Consider the following 23,114-nt stretch of genomic DNA (forward strand, 5'->3'; position numbering starts at 1 on the left):
GGTGTGGACAGCAGGGCCCCCCCCTAGCAAACAGGCAAACCTGCCCCGTGAACACACGCAGATTACAGCCATGAATATCCTTAGGGGATGCATTAATATGCCAATAACCCCTCATTATGCCAATAACCCGTCCTAGGACAGACGAGAGGGATAGGATAGGAAGAATGTAAAAGATATTGTATTTTCAGAGAAGACAGAGAAAATAGGGAAAGAGGAGGGATATTACGAGGGATGTCCAGAAAGTGAGTTCCGTTTTTAAATATTTTCACTGCAGCGCTGCAATCACAATGGTGTGCATGCGTGCTGAGTTTGTTGATTCCTTAGCAAGGCGTTGGTGCCATTTTTAGACATTATCGTAGTGCGCATGCTTCTTGGTCTGTGTTTATAATGTCTAAGAAAATCGAATCACCTGCCGCATGTAAAATCGAATTGCCTGCTACATGTGAAATTAGGTCAGTTATCCGCTTCTTTAATGCGAGGAATGTTAAAGCAGCTGAAATTCATTGGCAAATTATTGAGTTTTATGGAGAACACGCAATAAGTGATTGAATGGTATGAAGATGAGTAAGACTTGTGGTGTGCACGATGATGAATGGATCTAGTGGCTGACGATTTGGTGCGTTCAGTTGAAGAGAAGATTCGACAGTTTAGAGGATTCACTATGATGTCACTCTTGCTGCAATTTCCAGAAGTTTCATGTTCATGTCTTCATGAAATGGTATCAGAGAAGCTGAATTATCGGAAATTGTGTACATGCTGGGTGCCGAAGTTGCTCATAGCAAAGTGAATTGGCTGGACAGTACGTTGGAATTCTTGACATGCCACCACAAGGATGGCGATGCTTTCCTGAGTAGTCTTGTCATCGGGGACGACACTTGGATCCACGGAGTGAAGACACACTTCATCACCAGTGAAGACAAAATTGAAGATAACAGTTTCCACTCAGAAAATCATGTGTATTGTGTTTTGGGACAGACAAGAAATTTTGCTGGTAGACTTCTTGGGTCAAAGCTCCACAATCAACACGAGTATGTATTGCCAAACCCTTAAGAAACTGTCATGCGATCCAGAATAAACAACGTGGCATGCTTACTTGGGGGCGTTGTTTTGATTCATGATAACTCCCGCCCGCACACGGCTTGCATAACACAACAACTTCTTGCCACCTTTGGCTGGGAACAATTCCATCATCCCCCCATATAGTCCTGACCTCGCATTAAGTGACTTTCACTTGTTCAAACATCTGAAATCTTTCCTTGATGGCTGGTGGTTTCAAGACGATGAAGTCAAAGAAGCAGTCAATACATGACTTGCGTCACAGGCGGCAACCCCTTTTACGACGAAGGTATACAACTCCCTGTTATGGTGACCTGTTATGAAAAGTGCCTGAACAATAGCAGAAATTATGTAGAAAAGTAGTCAAAGATGTCTACTTTAATTTCCAATTAAGTTTTTTTTTGTAAGTATATTTTTGTTTTTCTGACAGCCCATCGGAACTTACTTTCTGGATGTCCCGACAGCTAAAGAACTTCAACCATATATATATATATATATATATATATATATATATATATATATTTATCCCACACATGAGAGACAAGAATCTATAGCACATCAGTGCCGTGTGTGTAAAGTATAGATAGGGTTGAGAAAGAAAAAACCTATTGACATTCCTCTTAAACAACTGTAGGTTGAAATTGTTGGGAATCATCAGGAAGGGTGTTCCAGAGAACACAGGTAGGTGGAATGAATGAGGAACAGACAGTAGAAGCAGGTTTGATGAGTTTGTAGTTATACTGTAAAGGGAGCAGTTGTTGGACAGCAGCTGCTGTTGTTTTAACAGATCTAACAGCAAGTGGAGAATGATGTTTGCCAATTCACTTGCTGTTAGGTCTGTTAAAATAAGAGCAGCTGTAGAATAGAGACAAAGCTGAAACATTGCATCTGATGGATAGAAGTTAAAGTGAGCCGTGAGGGAAGGGTCATATATTAGCCAAATTGCTCTCCTCTGGACAGCATCAAGAATTATTAAGGTTTATGTGCACTACTGCAAATGTATGTACAGTATTCTAAGGATGATGAATGAGGGATGGAGTACACCAGGGCTGTGCACTAAGATCACTATTTAATTTGTATATTAACGATACAGCAGAAGATTTAAGTGGATATTCAGATAACTGCTGATGATGCAAAAGGAGGGTAATAGTTGATAAAGGTGATGTAGATATCTTACAGGATGAATTTAAATAAATTGGCAGTGTGGACAAAGTAGAATGGTTGTCAATTTAATGTTTCAAAATGTAAGGTAATGCACTTCGGGATGAAAAGATTACATACTTTGTATCATACTAATTGTACTGGATTACAAGAAATTAAAGTTCTGGTGGTAATTGAAGAAGGGATTTGGGGTATATGATGAATAAATGTTTGAAGTTTAGAGGGCATATTGCAAAAATTGACAAAATAGTCAAAGGATTACGTCGTCATCACATTCCTACCGTGTACCCTCAAGGAGTGTACAGGATATGATAGTACTACATGAAAAATTTACATTATTACTAGCTTCCTGTCTACAATTTGCCTCCAAATCAGTCTGTTACTTGTCAAGACTTCAACATTATCAGATCTTATATTTCTATCATCTAAGGCACTTTGTACTGTATCAATCCACCTATATCTTGGTTTTCCTCTGGGTCATTTTCCTGCCAACCTGGCAGAGAACACTTGTTTTGCTAATCTTTCCTCGCCCATTCTATTTAAGTGACCATACCACTGAGATTAGCTCTGCTAACGCATTCCTGGATGCTGACAATGTCAAGTTCTTTCTTAATATCCTCATTTTTAATATGATATTGCCATTGATGACATCTGTTCACGCCTCTAATCTTTCTCAGGATTCTCATATCTGCAGTCTCTAGTCTTTGGTCAAGTGTTTTACTTCTGACCCAGCTCTCAGATCCATAAGTTAAAACTAGTTTGAACACTGTCTTGTATACAGCTAATTTAGTGTTCCGACTAATTTCCCTCTTATTCCATATGAATTTATTCAATTGACTTCCTACCATACCCGCTTTGTTGATTCTGTTGTCCATGGCTATATTTAATTTACCATCTTCACTAAAAATCGTGCCTAAGTAGCTGAAATGTTTTACTTGTCCCACAAGGATTACTTGGATATTGAAATATACTGACAAATTATGATAAAGAGGTTGTTATCCCTCTTTGATTCAGCCATGTTTTGACTACAAATTGCACAGATTTAGTCACCTGAGTTTCTTGGAGATCAGATGGTGGAGAGAATTCAGAGACAAGTGACCAAGCTTGGTGACATGTCTATAGAATGCTCTCTGTGATGCTAGATAGAATGTGTGTGTGTGGGGGTGCTGAGTTCAGTTAACAGGTGAATGAAAGATAGCACGATAGAAACTTGTAAGTTACTAAGGGATTCTATAAGATTGAATTGGGGAAGAACAAGGGGGTCACTCCTGGAAGTTGTGTAGACTAGGTTCTTTGCTTGGAGAGTGGCAAATGAGTGGAATGGATTGCCAGAGGTAATTGTGAGTACCCCAGTAATGAATAAGTTCAAGGAGAGGTATGATAGGTATTGTATGAATAATTGTTAGCGTGGGTCTCCTGCAGCGAGTCTTGATTCCATGGAGATACCCGTATTATAATAATAATAATTGCAACATTTGTATACACAACTGCAAACCTGTGTGCAAAGAATACAGTCTTCTGAATTAAATTGGAAGAATTAATAAAACAGTGAACATACTGCTAGAGTGTTCACTGTCAATCAACATCATCACAAAAAAAAAAAAAAAAAAACTACACACTCACACATCAAACAAAATGTAGGAAGTTCAACATTGCAAGTACAATGGCACTGGTAGGCAAAATAAAGTGGAATAACAAGTGAAAATTATAGCAAGTATTATGATATTTAATATTATTATTACTGTCAAAAACCCCCAGAAGTCAAAAACTTGCAAAGAATGGCACCCTCACATGAGTTTTCATGCCTTGATATCTGGTGTGAGGTCCTTTCCAGTATCAGACTGAATAACAATGGTTCAAGGATTGGTTCCTGAGAAATGCTACTATCACATTAAATCTGGCCCACATCCAGTATATCATTTTTGATGCCTGTCCATCAGCCACTATCGTATTCAATTTATATTCCAACCCTCTCTTCTAATTAATGTGGTCGCAGTCCGTATTTTGGTAATTGTAAATTGCCATCTAGAAGTTATCTTGCAATTTTTTTGTTGTATTTTTCTGAATTCATTTTTTTTCCTGTAGTATGTTCTGAAGATGTTGGTTTGAAACCCAGTGAAATATAAGCAAGTTAATATCTTTATATGATCTATTGTTTTTTGTGTTTTAATATCATGAAAAAAAAATGAAGAGGAATGAATAAAGCCATGTTTAATCAGTTTGATGGTGAACCCTGACTTTTATGGTACTAAAACAATATGGATACCTAGGCTTTTATAGGGAATGACTATGATAAAAATCCTATTATAAGATTAAAACTGGCCTCGTTATATTCCATCAGGCTAAAAAGAAAGGTGAGGGAAATTCACTATGGGAATGGTTCATCCATCTTTGAATCTGTATATTGACCTCTAAATAAGAGTATTGGAAAATAATGTTTTGAAAAGTACTTTGAACTCTGGATGTAAAGGTTTGGATTTTAACAAATTTAGACGAAACTGTTTAAAACAAAAAAAAAAAAAAATATATATATATATATATATATATATATATATATATATATATATATATATATATATACACACACATATATATATCTTTATGATTGAGTATAAAGAAAAAAAAAGGTCTCTGCAATATTTCACTTTAAGCTTATTTCCTTTCATTATCAGCTAGATTTCTTCCTAGCTAATCTTGCAAACATGAATATAAGAATACTTCTGTCAAGTTTCTTGCATAATGGAAAACATTATCTTGGGAAGTGTAACTGTCATATTTTAGCAGATTGTTGTTACACTTTTAATGAAAGTGTAACAACACTAATGAAAATCTTTAAGTTTTAAGATAATATTGCTTTAAAATAATATTAATCAATTATACTTTGTACGTGCACTAATTTATGCTTCTTGATCCTGTTGTATGAGGGAGGGAAAAAAAACAGGTTGTATTCAGAATCAGAATTTAAAAATAAACATAAAACACCCCAATTCTCTCTCTCTCTCACACGGTTGCAACTTTGCAAAGCTATTTGTAAATTTGCTGTTATGAAACATCTTGTTGGCCTATCATAGTTTTAAACTGCACATTAATTGTGGAAATGATTTTTCAGTTTCAGACAATTTCATTATATGTATATTACATATATTTACAGGCAAATTTACTATAAATTACTTTTCTTTAGGTGGATTATGTAGACACAGCACAGAATCAGGTGCATTTAAAACTGGTTCCACGAATAGATTATACTCGATTGCGTGGAGCTCTTCGAACATCGAATGTAAGTATGAAATTATTCCAACTATAATGATAATATTGAGTTGGAAAAATAAATAAAAAAAATAAAAAGTCCCAATCTCTTTTTTAATGTTTTGATACATTCAAAAAGAACTTCTCTTGAATTCTATATAAAGTAAAGCACTGTGCTTGGTTTTAAAATTGTACACCATCTCTGTTCTTGAGGGAATACTTATTAATTGAAGAATAACATATGTTAAATTGAATTTTGCATTAACTTGAATTTTGATTTAAGCTAAAATTGAGAAAAAAAATCAGACCTTACTCTATTTCTCATTTTACTCGTCTTTAATAGTAAAATACTTCTAAAAGAATTTTAGTTACTTTTCTGTAATTATTGAAGTAATTAAGTATCTGGTGGTCTGGTCCCTGGTTTTCCCTTTCAGTCATTTCCGACCATAGGTGACTTTGTAGGCATTGCCCATAAAGTATTCCTGGTTTATTTATTTATTTATTCTTATGGCAAAAGGAATACAGAACAGCTACAGGTCAATATCCAGTCTGGAAAGCCAATCCAAGGCCTCATCCTTCACCTTGTGGATGTCCTGTAGGCCACCACCGTGAAATTGGCGCCTTGGGCAGTCGTTCACAATATGAGTAATTGTCTGAGCCACGGGAGAACAATCACAGTAAGGGTGGTCTAACAGCCACCATTTATGTAGTAGGTAGCCACATCTGCTCTGGTTAGTTCTGATCCTGTTGATTGATGACGAAATCTTCCTAGGAAGATCAAAACCAGGCTGCAGAGCACAGGGATCTTCTACGAGGAAGTCGTTTGTTGGGAGATTGTTGGACCAGTATTCTCTCCACATGTCAGGTGTTGATGGCAGAGCAGCTGAAGAGAGTTTGTCCATGGACCAGAAAGGCTTTCTAGGTTTTAGGAGAAGATGGTGCATTTATGAGAGTCTGGTGCAGGGGCAGGATTGGGTTGTTCATTGCGTTATTAAATTCTTTAATCGAGGCTTGTCTTCTCTATATGTTTGGTGGAGCAATGTTAGATAGGACAGGCAGCCAGGAGAGAGGGGTGCTTTTCACTGTCCCACTAATTGTATGCATGGTAGAGTTTAGCTGGGTGTCTATAATGTTAGTTTGTGCACTTCTTTCCAGATAGGAGCACAATATTCTTCTGCAGATAATGCGAGGGCTAGTGCAGACGACTTTAGGACTTCTGCACCACAACCCCCATGTTGTTCCAGCAATCCTTGAAATGATATTGTTTCTCATTTTAATTTTGTTGGACAGGTTGGTGATGCCTTTTATAGTTTAGGCTTCTGTCCCTCACACCAAGATATTTCGGGTGAGGCTCGTGTTCTACCATTTTTCCAAAGAAAGAATAGTTGAAGTGTTGATTTGCCTCTGCATTGTTCAGGTGAAATACTGTGGACACAGTTTTTGTTGGATTTAGCTTCAAGTACCACTGCTTGAAGTACTCTTCCAGGATGTTCAGGTCTGTGTTCAAGGTTGATTCCAGGTTGGCAAAGGAGGTAGATTGATGTAGGATCACTAGGTCATCAGCGCACATATACTTGCTTGAGCTGGTATGTGGTAAGTCATACACATAGATGTTAAAGAGTAAAGGGGATAACACAGAGTCCTGTGGGAGACTGTTGTGAAGGAATCTGGCTCTGCTCTTTTTTCTGCCAATATGGACCCAGATCTTTCTGTTAGAGAGAATGGATTCAAAAAGCTGGCATTATTATAAGGTGCATTATTATATATTATAAGTGTATTATAAGGTGCAAATGACAAGTTTTTTGCACCTTATAATATTTCCTAGCTTTAGGAGGAAGTCCCTGATCCAGACTGTGTCATAAGCTGATGTTAGGTCTATGAAAGTGGCTCCAGATTTAAGTTTCTTCTGGAATCCTGCTCCAATTTGTATTGTCAGGGCCATGACATGTTCACACAACTTCTTCCCGGCCCGAAGCCAGCTTTTCAATCGGGAGTGCTCTTTCGATGAGTGGTAAAATTCTTTAAGCTCTTTCATAGAGCTTAAAGGTGGAGCAAAGCAAGGAGATAGGTCATAGATTTTTGCCATCATTTGGATCTTTACCTGGTTTGGCACGGCAATTATTTTGGCTTCCTGCCACAGATTTGGTAGTTTTCCAGTCATTATAATTTTTGAGAAAGGGCAGCCAGCCATATTTGGCCTTGTTGATTGAGATGTTTTAGAAACTCAGGGAGGATACCATCTATTCCTGCAGCCTTTCCATTCTTGGTGAGTTTTAAGGCTACCTGTACCTCTTCCCCGAGATACTAGGTGTACAAGTTCAGGAAGCTCGGGGGCCCATCTTCAGGATTTGTCTGATGGAAGATTGCACAGTAATTTTCCTGAAAGAGCTGGGATGTATCTTGGAGGTTTTCATTAAATGATTAGCCATTTAATCGGGCGTTATCTTTGTTGTTTTGTGTGTTGTTGGTTCTGCCCCCACCTAATTTTCTCAGAAGTGACCAGCTTTACTGGCTAGATGTGGTGAAATTGAGTTCATGGATGGTTGAGATCCATCTTTCCTTTCTGTTTTTAATTCCAGTGTTGCTATGAGCTCTGTAGCAACAGTTGGGTCTTCAGTCTCTTCATATTTGGCTAAAAGTTCCTCAGTTTCTCTACTCCAGCATGGGATGTATTATTTTCTGTAGCCTCTAGGAATAGAGGCTTTGGCTGCAGTTTTGATTAGTTTGACAAATCTTGGATAGCAATTAGGGGTGGGTGGAATTGCTCTAATGGTTTGCTCGATTTGTTTCTGAAATGAATTCCAGTTGGACCTGCGAAGGTTCCATCTAGCGATTGGTGGCACATCAATCCCAGCTGATGACTGGGATTGATGTGCCTGTCTCTATTAGTGTAGGACAATGCTGACTATTAGGGAATCTGTTGAGGATGGTTCTGGTTGTTGGCAAAGGGTGTTCTTCAGAGTCTTTAGAGACTATGCACAGATCTGGGGTGTAGGTTCTATTCCATCTGGCTGAGTGGAGAGTGCCTTCCTGCTTGGCATCGTAAATCAAATACAGGTTTTATGTATCCATCCAGTTAACTAGATTATTACCTTCCAGGTTGTTAGAGGAATAGCCCCATGTGGTGTGATGAGAGTTGAAGTTACCAAGCCAGGCCGTGCTTGGGATGGCAGCTATAAGACATGAGAATTATGCCTGGGATCTTTAGTCTATTGAGGGTTGTGTCAGGCACATGGGTTTCCTGGAGAGCTACGATGTCAGTTGCTTTGTCTTTGGCTATTTTGCCGATGGCTTTGGATTTAGATAGTCCTTCTTCCTTCTATGTTTGAGGAACATATCTTGAGAGAGTGTTGTTTAGGGGACTGTAACTTATTTTTCGAAGCTTGCCTGTCCTCCAGCCAAACAAGCAACGTGATCCTTGTTATTCCGGGTGACGATTGAGCTGGAATATTCCTGGTGAGATTTTTACAACTTAGTTCACCATTGCTCCCTCCCCCATTATATCCAAGCTCGGGACCGGCATATGGCTGGGATGTATTCCTGGCTGTAATCCATATGTGTTCATGAGGCCGGTTTGCCTGTTCTGGGGGATGAAAAATTGGAGTTTTCAGGTGAAAAAACCCCTTACCTTCATATGAGGCCAGCTAACTCACCTTTAGTCGAAAGAGACCAGATAAAGGTTTCTCGCGTCACTGACGGGAATCGAATCCAGGTCTTTCCGACCAAAGGGCTTCGTCTATACTGACTGAGCTATGGAGGCTCCTAATTAAATATCTAAAGAGTAGTAATTTTTTTCCACCTTGACTGTTTCTCTGATGGATGTTGTGATGGTGGTGGTCACCAGAGGAATGCCTTATATGTTTATATTTTGATTTATTCTTGGGATTTGCTTAGGATTTTTAAGACTGATCAGCCTTAAATAATAGCCAGGTAGGACAATTGATTGCTTGAAAATGAGAGTGAATAAGAATTAGAAACAGGAAATAAATAGAATATGGGGTTAGGGACAGGTGTGACATTGTCCATATAACAACTAGAATGGTTAGTGTATCCACTCTCCAACCAGCAGGCTGCAGGTTTGAATCCCACTGTGGGCATGAATTTTCGTGATTATCTTTAGATGGGAGATGAATTTCATTGCCAAGTGAGAGACTGAAAGTCTGAAGTGACTTGAAAAGTTTCCATATTTTGTCTCTGCAGGGTTTCTTTTACACAGAAACTATGTAAAAAATCTTTTAAAAAATACAAAAAAAATTATAAAAATAGAAATAAAGAAATAAGGAATTTACTTTTGTGCAATATTTTGTTTCTTCCGAAGCACCTTTTGTGCTTTTGCAAATGACATATTCTGCAAGGCTTGAATGTTTATCCTCATGAAAACTGATGTGAGAGTTTGTGTTCTTTGTAACAAACAGAGGTATATCTTCCAGAATTGTCCAAAATATGACATGGTCAAATGAGAAAGAAATCAGTAGACTAGTGGCAAGTTTGATGGAGGAAGCTTATCTTTAGGTAAAGAAAGAAAGATAGAAATTTTATAAACTGGATGAAATTTATAAACTGAATAAAGCAAAGGCATTCATGTAGTGAATGCCTTTGCTTTATTCAGAAATGGAGATTCAGGATGTTTCCATTGTTTTGACTGCCTTTTCATCTCTCATCAGTGGTCACAAATCTCCTCAGAAAGTTGAATCGATTCTTTAGAGAACAGACTTTCAAAATTTGACATTCGACATGTTTTTGTTCCAGTGTCTCTTTGCAGATGACTTTGATATACCCATTTCTTGGTTTAGTATTTAGTGTACCCATTCAATTGAGGTGCTCATAGCTTTACCAATTTAGCACACTTTAATTCAGTGGTCTTTTTAACACCATAGTGTGGTTTTATTTTATTTTTATTTTTTTATTGTTGTGGACAGTTGTGTAGTACAAAGGTTATCATCCAAACTCTCTCTTTCTCTCTATTATTTAATTAAGGCTGCCATTTAATCAGAAGTTTAATCAGAAATCTCTGGTCTGTGGGGAGCAGATAAACAGCATGTACTGTGAAAGAATGTTGAGAAAAATAAGAAAGCATGCTAAAGTAGTTAAAACAAATTTGATGACATGATTTTAGGAATATTATAAAGAAAAATATCGCACAGGAGTAAAATGTTTTAGCAATTTAGGGAAAAAAAGTGTATTTAACAGTGGAGGAGTATATCAGGAAAAGTATCAAATACAGTAGTAATGATATTAAAATTAATGACAAGAATGTTTGGAATATCTGGAGTAATTATTCCAAACTTACCAGATTATCTATTTTAGAACTGCACATAATATTAAATGTCAGTCCAAGCACACAGACAGAGAGAGAGAGAGAGCCAATCCTATTTGATGATTTTTGTATTACTGAGGGTTAGGGTAGGTGAGCTGAGATCCATTTTACAAAAAAAAAAAAAAAAAAAAGAGCGGGGGGAAGAGTTTTTTGTGGCATAGAAGGATGATATGGGGATCAGTGTTTAAGTCACCAGTTGAAGATGACCTTGAAGCTCGGGATGTCTGAATCCTGCCTGGTTTTTTCAGATGAATACATTAAATGAGTGGGAAGTACTGTCATCTGCAAAACTGTGAATAAGATTAGTGGTGATTGACAGTAGGTCATTTATGTGTAGGAGAAAGATGGTAGGTGATAGTACATAACCCTGAAGCACTCTTGCATTGATGGCAAGGCTTGTAGAGAAGTAGTCATCCCCTATGGCTACTTCTCTACAAGCTTTGCCATCAATGACTAGAGCTAACACCTGTCCTGTAGCATTTGTATAATCTTCCATACTTAGCTGGCACTTCTTCCAGAACATGGAAGCAATCATATATCCAGCCTATCCCAAAAAAAGGGTAGGTAATATGTCGGTAGTTTGACAATTGTAAAACTACTAACCAATTGCCATTACTTCAATCCTCTTCAAAATAATGGAGAAAGTTATCAATAGTCAACATGTATTTAAGCAGGACACGTATTTATGAAGGGCATATCCTTTAGTTCTTCTTTCCATTGGCCAATTTTGAAATACAAACACTTGATACTACGATTCTCAAACCAGAGAATGTATTTAAGCTTATCCTATTTATCCTATCTTATCTTAAATACATTGGAATAGGTTTCAATGATGGACAGACATAACCTCTCGAAATGTTAAGAGGTGATAGCATCTTTCTCTGAACCTTTCCATAGCATGTGTCCAGTGGTGGAGGATGTAGGTTAAATGATCAGCTTTGCAACTAGAAAGGCAATTCCATGCTGGTCACCAGTGATTAATTGGTGGATCTCTCAATGATGGAGAAGCTGACTATTGATGATCATACTTAAATTTAATAGATTAAATACATCACAGAGAAATAATTAAAAAACAGGTTTAATTGTTCTAATATTTTGTCTGCCACAGAGACATATTCAGGAATACAATGTTGAAATTGTAATAACACACACAAAACAATAAGTGGAAGAAATTAAACTATTTTGAGCATGAAGTCATATGAGAAGTGCCCTCATAAGACTGTAGATTTGGAATTAGCTGTTGGCTAACCATAACTTGCCTGCTTGGTTGGCCAAGTGATTAGCTTGTCCGCTCTCCAGCCAAGAGGCTGTGGATTCGAATCCTGACACGGGCATGAATGTCTGTGATTGTCCTACATACTTTGTATGGAAAGGGAATCCGTGACTCTACCACTTATTCAAGTAGAAGACATCATTGCCAAAACCATATGAGGTATGGCAGTGTTCAGCCCGTCTATCTCTTGTTTATTCCTCTTTACTTACAAATTTAATTAAAACTGAAAACATAATATTTTATTTATCATTATTTTGTATAATTTTTTTAATTCTCTTTAAGTGTATTGCTATTGTTTATTTATTTTTCGTTAAAATTGTCAAATTGGTAATTTTCATATAAGTCCGGGTAAATGCATTAATTTGGATCAGTGGAAGTCAAACAGCGAGCCGAGTGAATACGATTATAAGCAAAGCACATCGTATGCGTTTTGTTTATAATCATGTTTACTCGTAACTACATCACACACTTCCCACTGTTAGAATTTCAGTTGCTCTAAATTTATTGTTGGATTTACCATTATTTTGTTTACTAATTGATAAGTTATAAACATTTTTTATTTTAATAAAATATTTAAAAGTTATTTTTTTTTAATTTGAGGATAATCATGAGTGTATCAAAGAAATCGAAGATGTATCATTTTCACAAGGATTGGGAAATGGATTATTTCTTTACAATGGTAAATGGAAAGTGTTGTTGTTTGATTTGTAATTCATCTGTAGCAATTCCAAAAAAAAGGTAATATTGAGAGACATTTTCGATCGCTACATGCAAAATATGATGAAGATTTTCCCCAAAATTCCGAACGTGAATCAAAAATTATAAATTTAAAGGCAGGACTTTCTGGACAACAAAATATGATTTCGATAAATAAACCAATATCAGCCACAATTGCATCTTTGAAAGTGTGTCATTTATTAGCAAAAGCAAAAAAGCCTTTTACTGATGGAGAGTTAATAAAAGAATTGTTTCTTGCAGCAGCAGAATCTTTATTTTCTGATTTTAAAAATAAAAATGAAATCATTTAAAATATTAATGATTTACAACTTTCCAGAACAACGGTTATGAGAAGAGTTGAAATTTTAAGTGCCAATCTGAATACTCAGTTAATGTCAGACATTCACCAGTGTGTTGCGTTTTCATTATAATTTGATGAATCAAACGACTTCACTGATACTGCTCAGTTAATGTGATATTTATTCGCATGGTATTTCAAGTTTATTGAAATACCATGCGAATAAATTTACTTGAATCAAGATTATTCAAGTAAAGAAGAACTTTTGAAAATTGTACCATTATTGGGAAGGACTAGGGGAGAAGACATTTTTTCGGCATTTGATGAATTTGTGAAATAAAACAAACTTCCGCTTTTTAAACTTGTGTCTATTACTACTGATGGTTCTCCTGCAATGATAGGTAATAAATCAGGCTTCATTTCATTATGTAAAAACGATAACAAATATCCAGATATTTTAACGTACCACTATTATCCACCAACAAGTACTGTGTAGGAAAAGATTAAACACAAAAGATGTTTTGGATATTACATTTAAAATTGTAAATTCTGTTCGATGAAAAGCCCTGCAACGGCGGTTATTTAAATTACAGGCAGATGATGACAGGGAACTTCTGTTATACAATAATGTTCGCTGGCTCAGCAGAAGTCAATTTTTAGAAAGATTACTTGTATTAATTAACGATATAAACATTTTTCTTGATGAAAAAGGAGATATTTATCCACAATTGAGTGATAAAAGATGGTTGTTACACTTATCATTTTTAGTAGATTTCTGTACGAAATTAAGCAATTTAAATTTAGAGTTACAAGGTAGAGATAAAAATTTAATTGACATGTTAAATTCAATAAAAACTTTCCAACAATACTTACTTTTATTAAAGAAAAATATAAATGACCACGAATTTAGACATCTCCCACATTTATTAAAAGTTTTTTAACAAAATCAAGAAATGCTTCACTGTGATTTAAAAGAATTTGTTCGTGAAATAGAATTAGTTGAGAAAGAAATAAATTCAAGATTTAAAGATTTTAATAAAACTGAAATGATTGTATCTTTTATCAATAATCCATTTCAAGAAAACTTGAACAACATAGAAATTTCAAATAAAATTAGTGGGCTGTTTGATATAAACCAAGCTGAAGTAGAACTTGAGATAATAAACATTCAGAATAGTTTACATTTAAAATTAATAAACAATGAAGTCATCTGGAAGTATACACGTGAAAAATTTCCAATATTAACTGATATTGCGCGAAAAATTCTATCGTGTTTCGGATCGACATACTTGTCAGAATCCGCATTTTCAAATATGAACGTCATAAAAAATAAATTAAGAAACCAACTTATGAATGATCATTTGGATGATTGTCTGTGATTGGTCACTTCTTCATATCAACCTGACTATGAAAATATTGCGAGGTCCAAACATTGCCAAATTTCACATTAACTTTTTTTTAATCAACCATTTTCTGTAACTTGTGAGTTTGTAATCAATCTGTTGTTTTTTCTAATTTTGGTTTTCCAAATTAGAGAAATAAATATTTTATTCCAATATGTTTGTCTTATTTGTTGTATTAAAATAATTAAAAGTGATAAATAAATTTTTAAATACACAAATGAAGTTTTTAGGGCTGGGAGAGTAGGTCCTTCGAAGTGATTGAGCGCATTTAACTGCATAGTTGTGCGTAATCAGATATCAGGTTGGGGGAACGTGATCTATATAAGAGGGTAGATCACCGAATAACTTAGTATAGAAAAGTAGCTCACATAGTAAAAAAGGTTGAACACCACTGCCTTATGGTGTCTAACGACATCAAATGTGAAAAAACCATAACTGTTGAGAGGCCTAAGAATTAGGTCTCTCAGCAGCAGATTTTTTTTTTTTTTAAAAAGCCTACAGAACCATATTTAGAGTAGGCTTTTTTTTATAAAAAAAAATCTGCTGCTGATTCTAAAAGAGTCTTTCAAATATGTATTTGCTATGATGAAGCATGGTCAGCTAGACCTGACTGACCATAGTTGTGACAGTGGATGTATCTGCCAACATCCATCTTGTGTTCCAAGATGGATGTTGGCAGATCTCTCAGTTTGACCATAATATAATTTGCAAGACCAAGGAACAGAGAGGGGAGGAAGAGGATTGAAGTGAAGCCAGCTTCAACTTTGAAACCAATACAGAGATTACATTTTACATTTTCTGGCTATTTTTTCTGAGGTATCCTGTATATAGGGAAAAGCAATAGTATTACTGTAGTCTGTATATTGAGAGGGATGCGAGGAACAGGTAACTTATTGATCTTCTTTAAATTGTAACCATTGTACAGGAAGGTCTAGTGAATAAAGGAGAGCTGAGCTATAAGGGAAGCTTGGGTAGAACAAAGGTTGGAGGCTCTGCTGACAAGGGTTTTGATAACACCATATTGTTGAAAAGGAGTATGATGGGAAAGTTGTATGGATTTTCTGTAAACCGAGTAAGAAAGGATACCATTGGGTAGATGTGTGATTGGAGTATCTAGAGCCATGTGGACAAATTGGGAACACATCATCAATATATATATATATACATATTATCCAAATATATATTAGTTTGAGAATTGTAGTATCAAGATTTTGTTTTTCAAAATGCTCCATATAGAAATTGGCCAAAGGAGAGGAGAACCAGTGGATGTACCTTCTGTTTATATGATGTGTCCTTCCAACTTTCCAAGAGAAGTAGCCAGTAAAATTAAAGAGATCAATAATATTGGGGGGGGGATAATAATATCGGAAAGAGAGATAAGTTTAAATAAATGTTGACAATTGATAACTTTCTCTATTATCTTGAAGATTGAAATGGAAATTGGTCAGTAGTTTTACAGTAGTCAAACTACTGACCCATTGTCTCCTTTTTTATGGCATAGGCTGGATGTATGCTTGCTCCCATGTTTTGGAAGAAGTGACAGCTAAGTATGGAAGATTACACAGATGATGCAGGACAGGTGTTAGCTCTGGAGTTCAGTTTTTGAGCACAATTGGAAAAATGCTATCAAGACCAGAAGAATTTTTAGTCTGCAAGTTGTTCAGTTTTCATCTGATACCTTTTGTTGATAAACCATAGGAGGCATAGGGTGCTTAAGGGTCAAAGCTGTATAACTGAGAGGAGATATCCACATAGCCTTTAAAGTAAGGCAGAGAACCGACCAGGGCTTCTGACCTAATGTCCATTCCTCACATTCTCATGGTGCACCCTGTTGGGTATCTGCTTGGATACTGAACAAACGAGGATGGGCTGGCAATTTGGGATTTAGCCGAACCAAATTGTATTCTTATTGGTTAAACCAAAATAAAAAATGATGGTACAACATGACAAAATTTCATGCTGACTGGGCCGTCACCTGGTTAAACAAGGCCCCCCGTTGTTTTCGCCAGGGAACCAGGACAAACAGCGAAAAGTCAGCTACTGGAACAAATCTGGAAACACATTCTAACTCAACATAACCAGAGTTAAAGATCAGTACTATCAACATAAGAAGCCTGAATGGCAAAGAAATGGAGCTAGCTGAGGAATTAGATAAGTACCAGATCGACATAATAGGAGTGACTGAAACAAAAAAGACAAAAACTGGTGACATCTTTCTGAGCAATAAATACAAAATGTTATATTCAGGCAATGACAATCAAGGAAAAGAAGGAGTAGCCATCAACACAAAATACGAGGCTAATCTTGAATGGCAGTCAGTCTCAAATAGAGTGATGTGGGCAAATATGAGAATGGGGAACTGGACAATGAGACTTATTTGTGCCTATGGTCACACAGAAGGTTCTACTAAGGTAGAAGTGGAGGAATTTTTTGAGGCTTTAGAAAAAGCAGCTGACACAATGAAAAAGGAAAAGTTGGTCCTTGTTGGGGATCTAAATAGCAGAGTAGGAAATGATTGTGAGAAATACAAAAATATTTTGGGAAAAATTGGAGAAAAAAGCAAAGCTAATAATAATGGCAAATATCTGTTGGATTTCTGCTCAGGACATGGACTGGTTATTACTAATACCATGTTCCAACATAAAAATGTGCACAAATTCACATGGAGAGAAGAGACAAGGAATAAGAAAAGTCTCATTGACTATGTTATTGTTGATAGTGATGTTTTCTCCCTGGTGCAGGACACCAGAGTGTACAGAGGATTTGAAATTGGAAGTGATCACTATTTAGTCTTGAGCAGGATAAAATTGAATTTCATATTGAAAAGAATGACATGTAAGAAAGTTTTAAAGCAAATAAAAGTTGAGCAGCTCTCAGATGTGAACTGTAGACTAAAATACACAAAGATTATTGAAGAAAAAATGAAAGAGTTTGAGAACAGGAATCAAACCTTGGAGATTCAGTGGCAAGCAAACCTTGAAGAAAACCCTGATTGATTCAGCTAGAGAGGCATGTGGTGAAGTTGTCTGCAAGGATAGAAAAATTAGAATTCCATGGTGGACACAGGAAATTAAACAGGCAGTGAAGGAAAAGAAGAAAGCATATCAAAAGTTCCTGGCAAATAAGTCAGCTTGTGCTCTTAGAGAATACAGAGACAAATGCAAGAATGCTAAACACTGTGTAAAACTAGCTAAACAAAAGTCATGGGAGGACTTTGGCAAAAATATAGAAAATAAATATCAAGGAGGTGGTAAAATATTCTGGAGGTTGTTGAAGAAGCTAAGGATTGGAGGAAAGAGTGCTATAAAAGGAGTTAGAGATGATAAAGGTGACATGAAAACGGGAGAAAAAGACATCCTTGAAGTATGGAGTAATTACTTTGAAAAACTACTAAATGAAACAAATAGTGATGACAGCACAGTTGTAAAAAACACTGACCAGGCATGCGGTCAGGAATACATATCCATACTTGAAGTAGAAAAAGCCATCAAAGGCTTGAAATGTGGAAAGGCAGCAGGAGTAGATGATATATGACCAGAAATGCTGAAGTATGGTGGTATAAAAATCTTACAGTGGCTACACTGCATAGTTCAGAATGCCTGGACAGAGGGACTAATTCCCAATGATTGGAGTGGAGCTCTCATAGTACCTATATATGAAAAGGGAAATAAAACTGAATGTGAGAATTACAGAGGTATATCCCTATTGAGTGTTCCTGGTAAGATATATGCAAGTATACTTGAGAAGAGTTGTGGAAGAAAAGCTTGGTGAAGAACAAGCTGGATTCAGGCTAATAGATACTGTCAGGATCAGATCTTTACTTTACAACAAATAGTGGAGAAATCATTGGAATATAACAAAGATCTTTATTTAAGTTTTGTCGATTTGGAAAAAGCATTAAGACAAGGTGCCAAGAGAGAAGCTATTCAATATGCTACAGTTATATGGTGTCAATGGGACATTATATCAAGCAATACTTAGTCTTTATTTGAGTTATAAGGCAGCCGTTAGAATTGAAGGAAGTACAGGAAGATGGTTGAATGTTAAATCTGGTGTGAGACAAGGATGTACATTATCCGCTCTGTTATTCATTATCTATATGGATCACATTATGAAGGAAAGTGGTATTAAACATCATATCAGAATTGGAGATGTTAATGTCAGCTCTTTGCTTTATGTGGACGATGTTATACTTCTAAATAAATCTGCTACAAGTCTGCAAGATTCTCTGACTAAATTGAATAACTGTTGTAATAGATATGTTATGAAGGTCAGCAATAAAAAGACAAAGACGATGAAAATAGGGAGAATCATTGAAAATGTCAATTGTGTTGTGAATGGAGAACCTGTGGAACAAGTAAAACATTTCAGCTTCTTAGGCATGATTTTTAGCGAAGATGGTAAATTAAATATAGAAATAGACAACAGAATCAGCAAAGCTGGTGTGGTGGGAAGTCAACTGAATAAATTCATATGGAATAAGAGAGAAATTAGTCGGAACACTAAATTAGCTGTATACAAGACAGTGTTCAAACCAGTTTTAACTTATGGATCTGAGAGCTGGGTCAGAAGTAAAACACTTGACCAAAGACTAGAGACCGCAGATATGAGAGTCGTGAGAAAGATTATAGGTGTGAACAGATGGCATCAATGGCAATATCATATTAAAAACGAGGATATTAGGAAAGAACTTGACATTGTCAGCATCCAGGAATGCGTTAGCAGAGCTAATCTCAGGTGTTGTTGTCATTAAACAGAATGGGCGAAGAAAGATTAGAAAACAAGTGTTCTCTGCCAGGTTGGCAGCAAAACGACCCAGAGGAAGACCAAGATATAGGTGGATTTATACGGTACAAAGTGCCTTAGACGATAGAAATATAAGATCTGATAATTTTGCAGTCTTGACCAGTAACAGACTGATTTGGAGGAAAATTGTAGATAGGAAGTTAGTAATGATTTAATTTTTTTCATGTAGTAATATCACATCCTATACATCCCTTGAGGGTACATAGCAGGTATTTGATGATGATGATGGTGGCATACAGTACTCATATTGTCGGAGGAAGTGATTTGCCTTAATCTGTGCAAGAGTTGGAGGAAAAGAGTGATGTCAGCCTTATCTTTGTGTGTGATAGCTTTGGGTTTGATGGCAATAACAAGAAACCAGAAGACATGACCTTCATTTGGGCAGCAGACAAGTTTTCTGCTTTTGGCCTTTATAAAGTCCTATTTAGATTTACTGATGACTGTTTTGCATTTATTGTGTGCTTCAGCATAAGTATGGAATAAGTATAAGTATATGGAGCTGTGCATTTTGATGTAAGCTGCTTTTTTCCATCAACTGCTTTGGTACACTTTCTGTTGAACCAGAGTTTGGAAAGTGGATTTGAAGTTTGGGTAGAATGGGGAATGAAGGCCTTCTTGCCAGTGAGGATTGTCTCTTTGACTCCCTTGGAGCAGGTGTTTGGGAAGCAAAAGTCAAACCATGGAAGGAAAGAGCAACAATTCCATGAGGTCATCACACGTGGTACTTCTGTTGTACCAAAGGGCGTGAGGTTGGGATTGGCAGGAGCAAAGGTATTTGGTGAAATAGAGAGGAAACTTGCACATATTTGTGAATTGAGTTGAGAAAAGAGCCACTGCTTCTGTGTTTACTTTTGGAGGAAAGGCATTCTGTGTGTGTGTGTGAGAGAGAGAGAGGAGACGAGACGAGACATAAGTTTGTGATCTGAGTTACCAAGACTAGAGGCCCTTCTATGTGGTTGCTCTTGATATTCCTGGCACCTTCTTATAGTTTTCACTCTGTTCTGCCCTATGTGATTGAATTTCCATTTTCCTGTCTGGTCATTCATTGCACATCATGGTGAACAATTTCCTCTCATGATATCTCTCTGTCACTGATGGGGTATCCCAGGATCTGTGCTTTTACTCTCACACTTTTACCTCCTATTTCTCTCAAAACCTTTACAAGTTGGCTTAGTGCAGTGGTTGCCAAAGTGGTCGATATCGACCCCCAGGGGTCCATAGAAAAATATAAGACATCATTGTACAGGTAGTATTTCATTCGGTTAACTTGGATTACCTCCATCCTGAATGACAATGCAATTAAGAGTGAATCGTGGGAACAGTGACATGAATAAAACCTGTAAGATGGAGCAAGGTCATGAAAATAGTTACGGTGACCAATCATGTAGGCCAAAATTACGTATTTACCAATAAATAGATGTCGGTGGTTCCCGCGCAGCAGGAGAGAGATTGCAAAACGTGCGTGGTTGCTTATTTACTTATACTTACACGTATTCGATCCCAGTTCTCATTTTTGCGCATCAACATACAAGTGAGCATTAATGTTCTAAAATTCATCAACATTCATATTATAATTCACTCGTTATTCATTCACGAACTAAACTAATCTATGTTGAAGAGTTGAGCAGGGCTGGTAGTTTTGTACATCCTATATATACCTATAGGAAGATTGTATTATTGTTATTTTGTTATCTAAATTAAACTTTATATTTTATATATTATTTATCTCTCCTATCAAATATGTAATGTTAAGAAGGACGTCGAAAACAAAAGGTATCCCTTTCACGTTAAGTCAGTATAATAGTATATACTATATTACACATACAAGAAACACTGTAACTATAAAATAAACAATCTAAAAACTCACATAAGCATCTTTTCTGCTTGTCCTATTATAATTACTTAATAGTAAAATAGAGGGGGTCGATAAAAAGTCAAGAAACTCTTGAAGGGGTTGACGGTCAAAGAAGTTTGGCAATCCCTGGCTTAGTGCATCTGTCCTGTGCACAAGCACATAAAACTTGTGTGTACGGTTCAGTTCTCAACACTAAGCCAAGAAGAGAAATATGTTTCAATGGATAAGACTGATGCAAGATCTTTCTTCTGAGAAATAAGACAGGACTATGTTTTGATAGCATTGAAATTCACTAAATTATGTTCATCCACTTGAGACTGGCAAGATAGTTTCTGAAGCATCAGTTACAAAAGCTCTTGATGCTATCAAAACACAGTCCTGACTTATTTCTCAGAAGAAAGATCTTGCATCAGTCTTATCCATTGAAACATATTTCTCTTCTTGGTTTAGTACATCTGTCCTGTGCAAAAGCACATCACATCTAATTTCCTCAGCCTGCATGAAACTTGTTCTTTATAAGTCAAACCACTGCTCCTTTTCTGTACAACTCTCAACACTATAAATCTCATATGTTCTCAATTGCAGAATGCCTCCTTATATCCAGGAGAATGCTTACTTCCTTATTGCTCTATGCACCTATGAGATGTATGAGGCCTTGAGTTTAGTGTGCCATTTCCCCCTTTGGTCCATTGCTGCTTCTCTTTTCTTTCTCTCCCCCAACTTGACCATCCTAGTTTGTTTCGTCCTTCGATTATTATCCGGCACCATGTCATTTTAGGCCTTCCACGCTTCCTTTTACCATCAGGTTCCCATGTCAATGCTGTTCTTATGTGTTCTGATGTTGGCATTCTCAGTACATGGCCTACCCATGTCCATCTGCATTTCTTTAACTCTATTGTAATGGGTTTGGTTTTTGTTTTATTGTATTTTTCAATATTTGAGATTTTATTTGGCCAGTAAATTTTGAGAAGACATTTTGTTTGGAAGGCATCAGTTTTATTTTCTTGTTTGATTAGTTTCCATGATTCACTTCCATAAGGTAGTACAGAATTAACAGTTGAATTAAAATTTGCACCTTTAAGTTTGTTTTTATATTTGATTTCCAAATTTTCTCTGCGTAGCAAGATTTTTTAATTCTTATTGCAATGTGTTCGTTGGTACCACCCTCTGTGTCGACAGTTGCTCTGAGGTAATTAAAAATGTTTGTCACTTCTACTTGATTTCCATTTATAAAGATTGGGTCATTCTTTATTACTGTTAATTGTTAATATTTTGGTTTTCTTCTCGTTGATGTATAAGCCTATTTGTTTAGCAGTTTCCTCCTACTTTGTTGTCTTAAGTTTTATGTCTTCAAATCTTGATGATAGTAGTACAGTGTCGTCAACATAGTCCAATTCTTCTAATGTGGTGACAGTGTTCCATCTTATTCCAGTTTTCAGGTTTTTCAGGGTATGCCACATTATCCAATCTATGACAATGATGAAAAGTGTTCTAGACATGACACAGCCTTTCTTAACACCGGTTTTGATGTCAAAACTTTCAAAAGTTGTTCCATTTACTAGAATTTATCCTTTACTTTCATCATACAAATCTTTTATAATTATTATTTTGTCAGGAAATCCATAAATCTTCAGGATTTTCCATAGACATTCTCTGTCTGTGCTGTCGAATGTTTTAGCAAAATCAATAAAGTTGAGATATATAGTTGAATTTACTTCAACACTGTTCAATTATATTTCTATGGATAAAAATTTGATTCAGTGTGCTTCTTCCATTTCTAAAACCTGTTTGTTCTATTCTCAGTATTTTCTCAGTGCTCTCTTTTATTCTATTCTGTTATGATTCTAGTGAAGATCTTTGATAGTAGGCTGATAATCAGCCTATTATCAGCCTACTGATAATAGGCTGATTCCTCTCCAAAGATCACCTTTTTTTTTTTTTTTTTTTTTTTTTTTTTTGCAATTTTGACTATTTGTGATTCT

The 23,114-nt window shown here is 36.2% G+C and overlaps 1 protein-coding gene across 1 annotated transcript in view; it reads left to right on the plus strand.

The window, feature by feature from the left end:
* Spt5 (Transcription elongation factor subunit Spt5) overlaps window positions 1–23,114 on the plus strand; it is a 428,434-nt gene that overhangs the window by 153,106 nt on the left and 252,214 nt on the right. The window contains 1 exon segment of the mRNA XM_090408290.1: window positions 5,399–5,494. Within this exon segment, the coding sequence (XP_090264416.1) occupies window positions 5,399–5,494 (96 nt within the window).

Source organism: Typopeltis vanoorti, chromosome 18, assembly GCF_054136105.1.
Source record: "Typopeltis vanoorti isolate ZY-2024b chromosome 18, IOZ_Tvanoo_1.0, whole genome shotgun sequence".
NCBI classification, from domain to species: domain Eukaryota; kingdom Metazoa; phylum Arthropoda; class Arachnida; order Uropygi; family Thelyphonidae; genus Typopeltis; species Typopeltis vanoorti.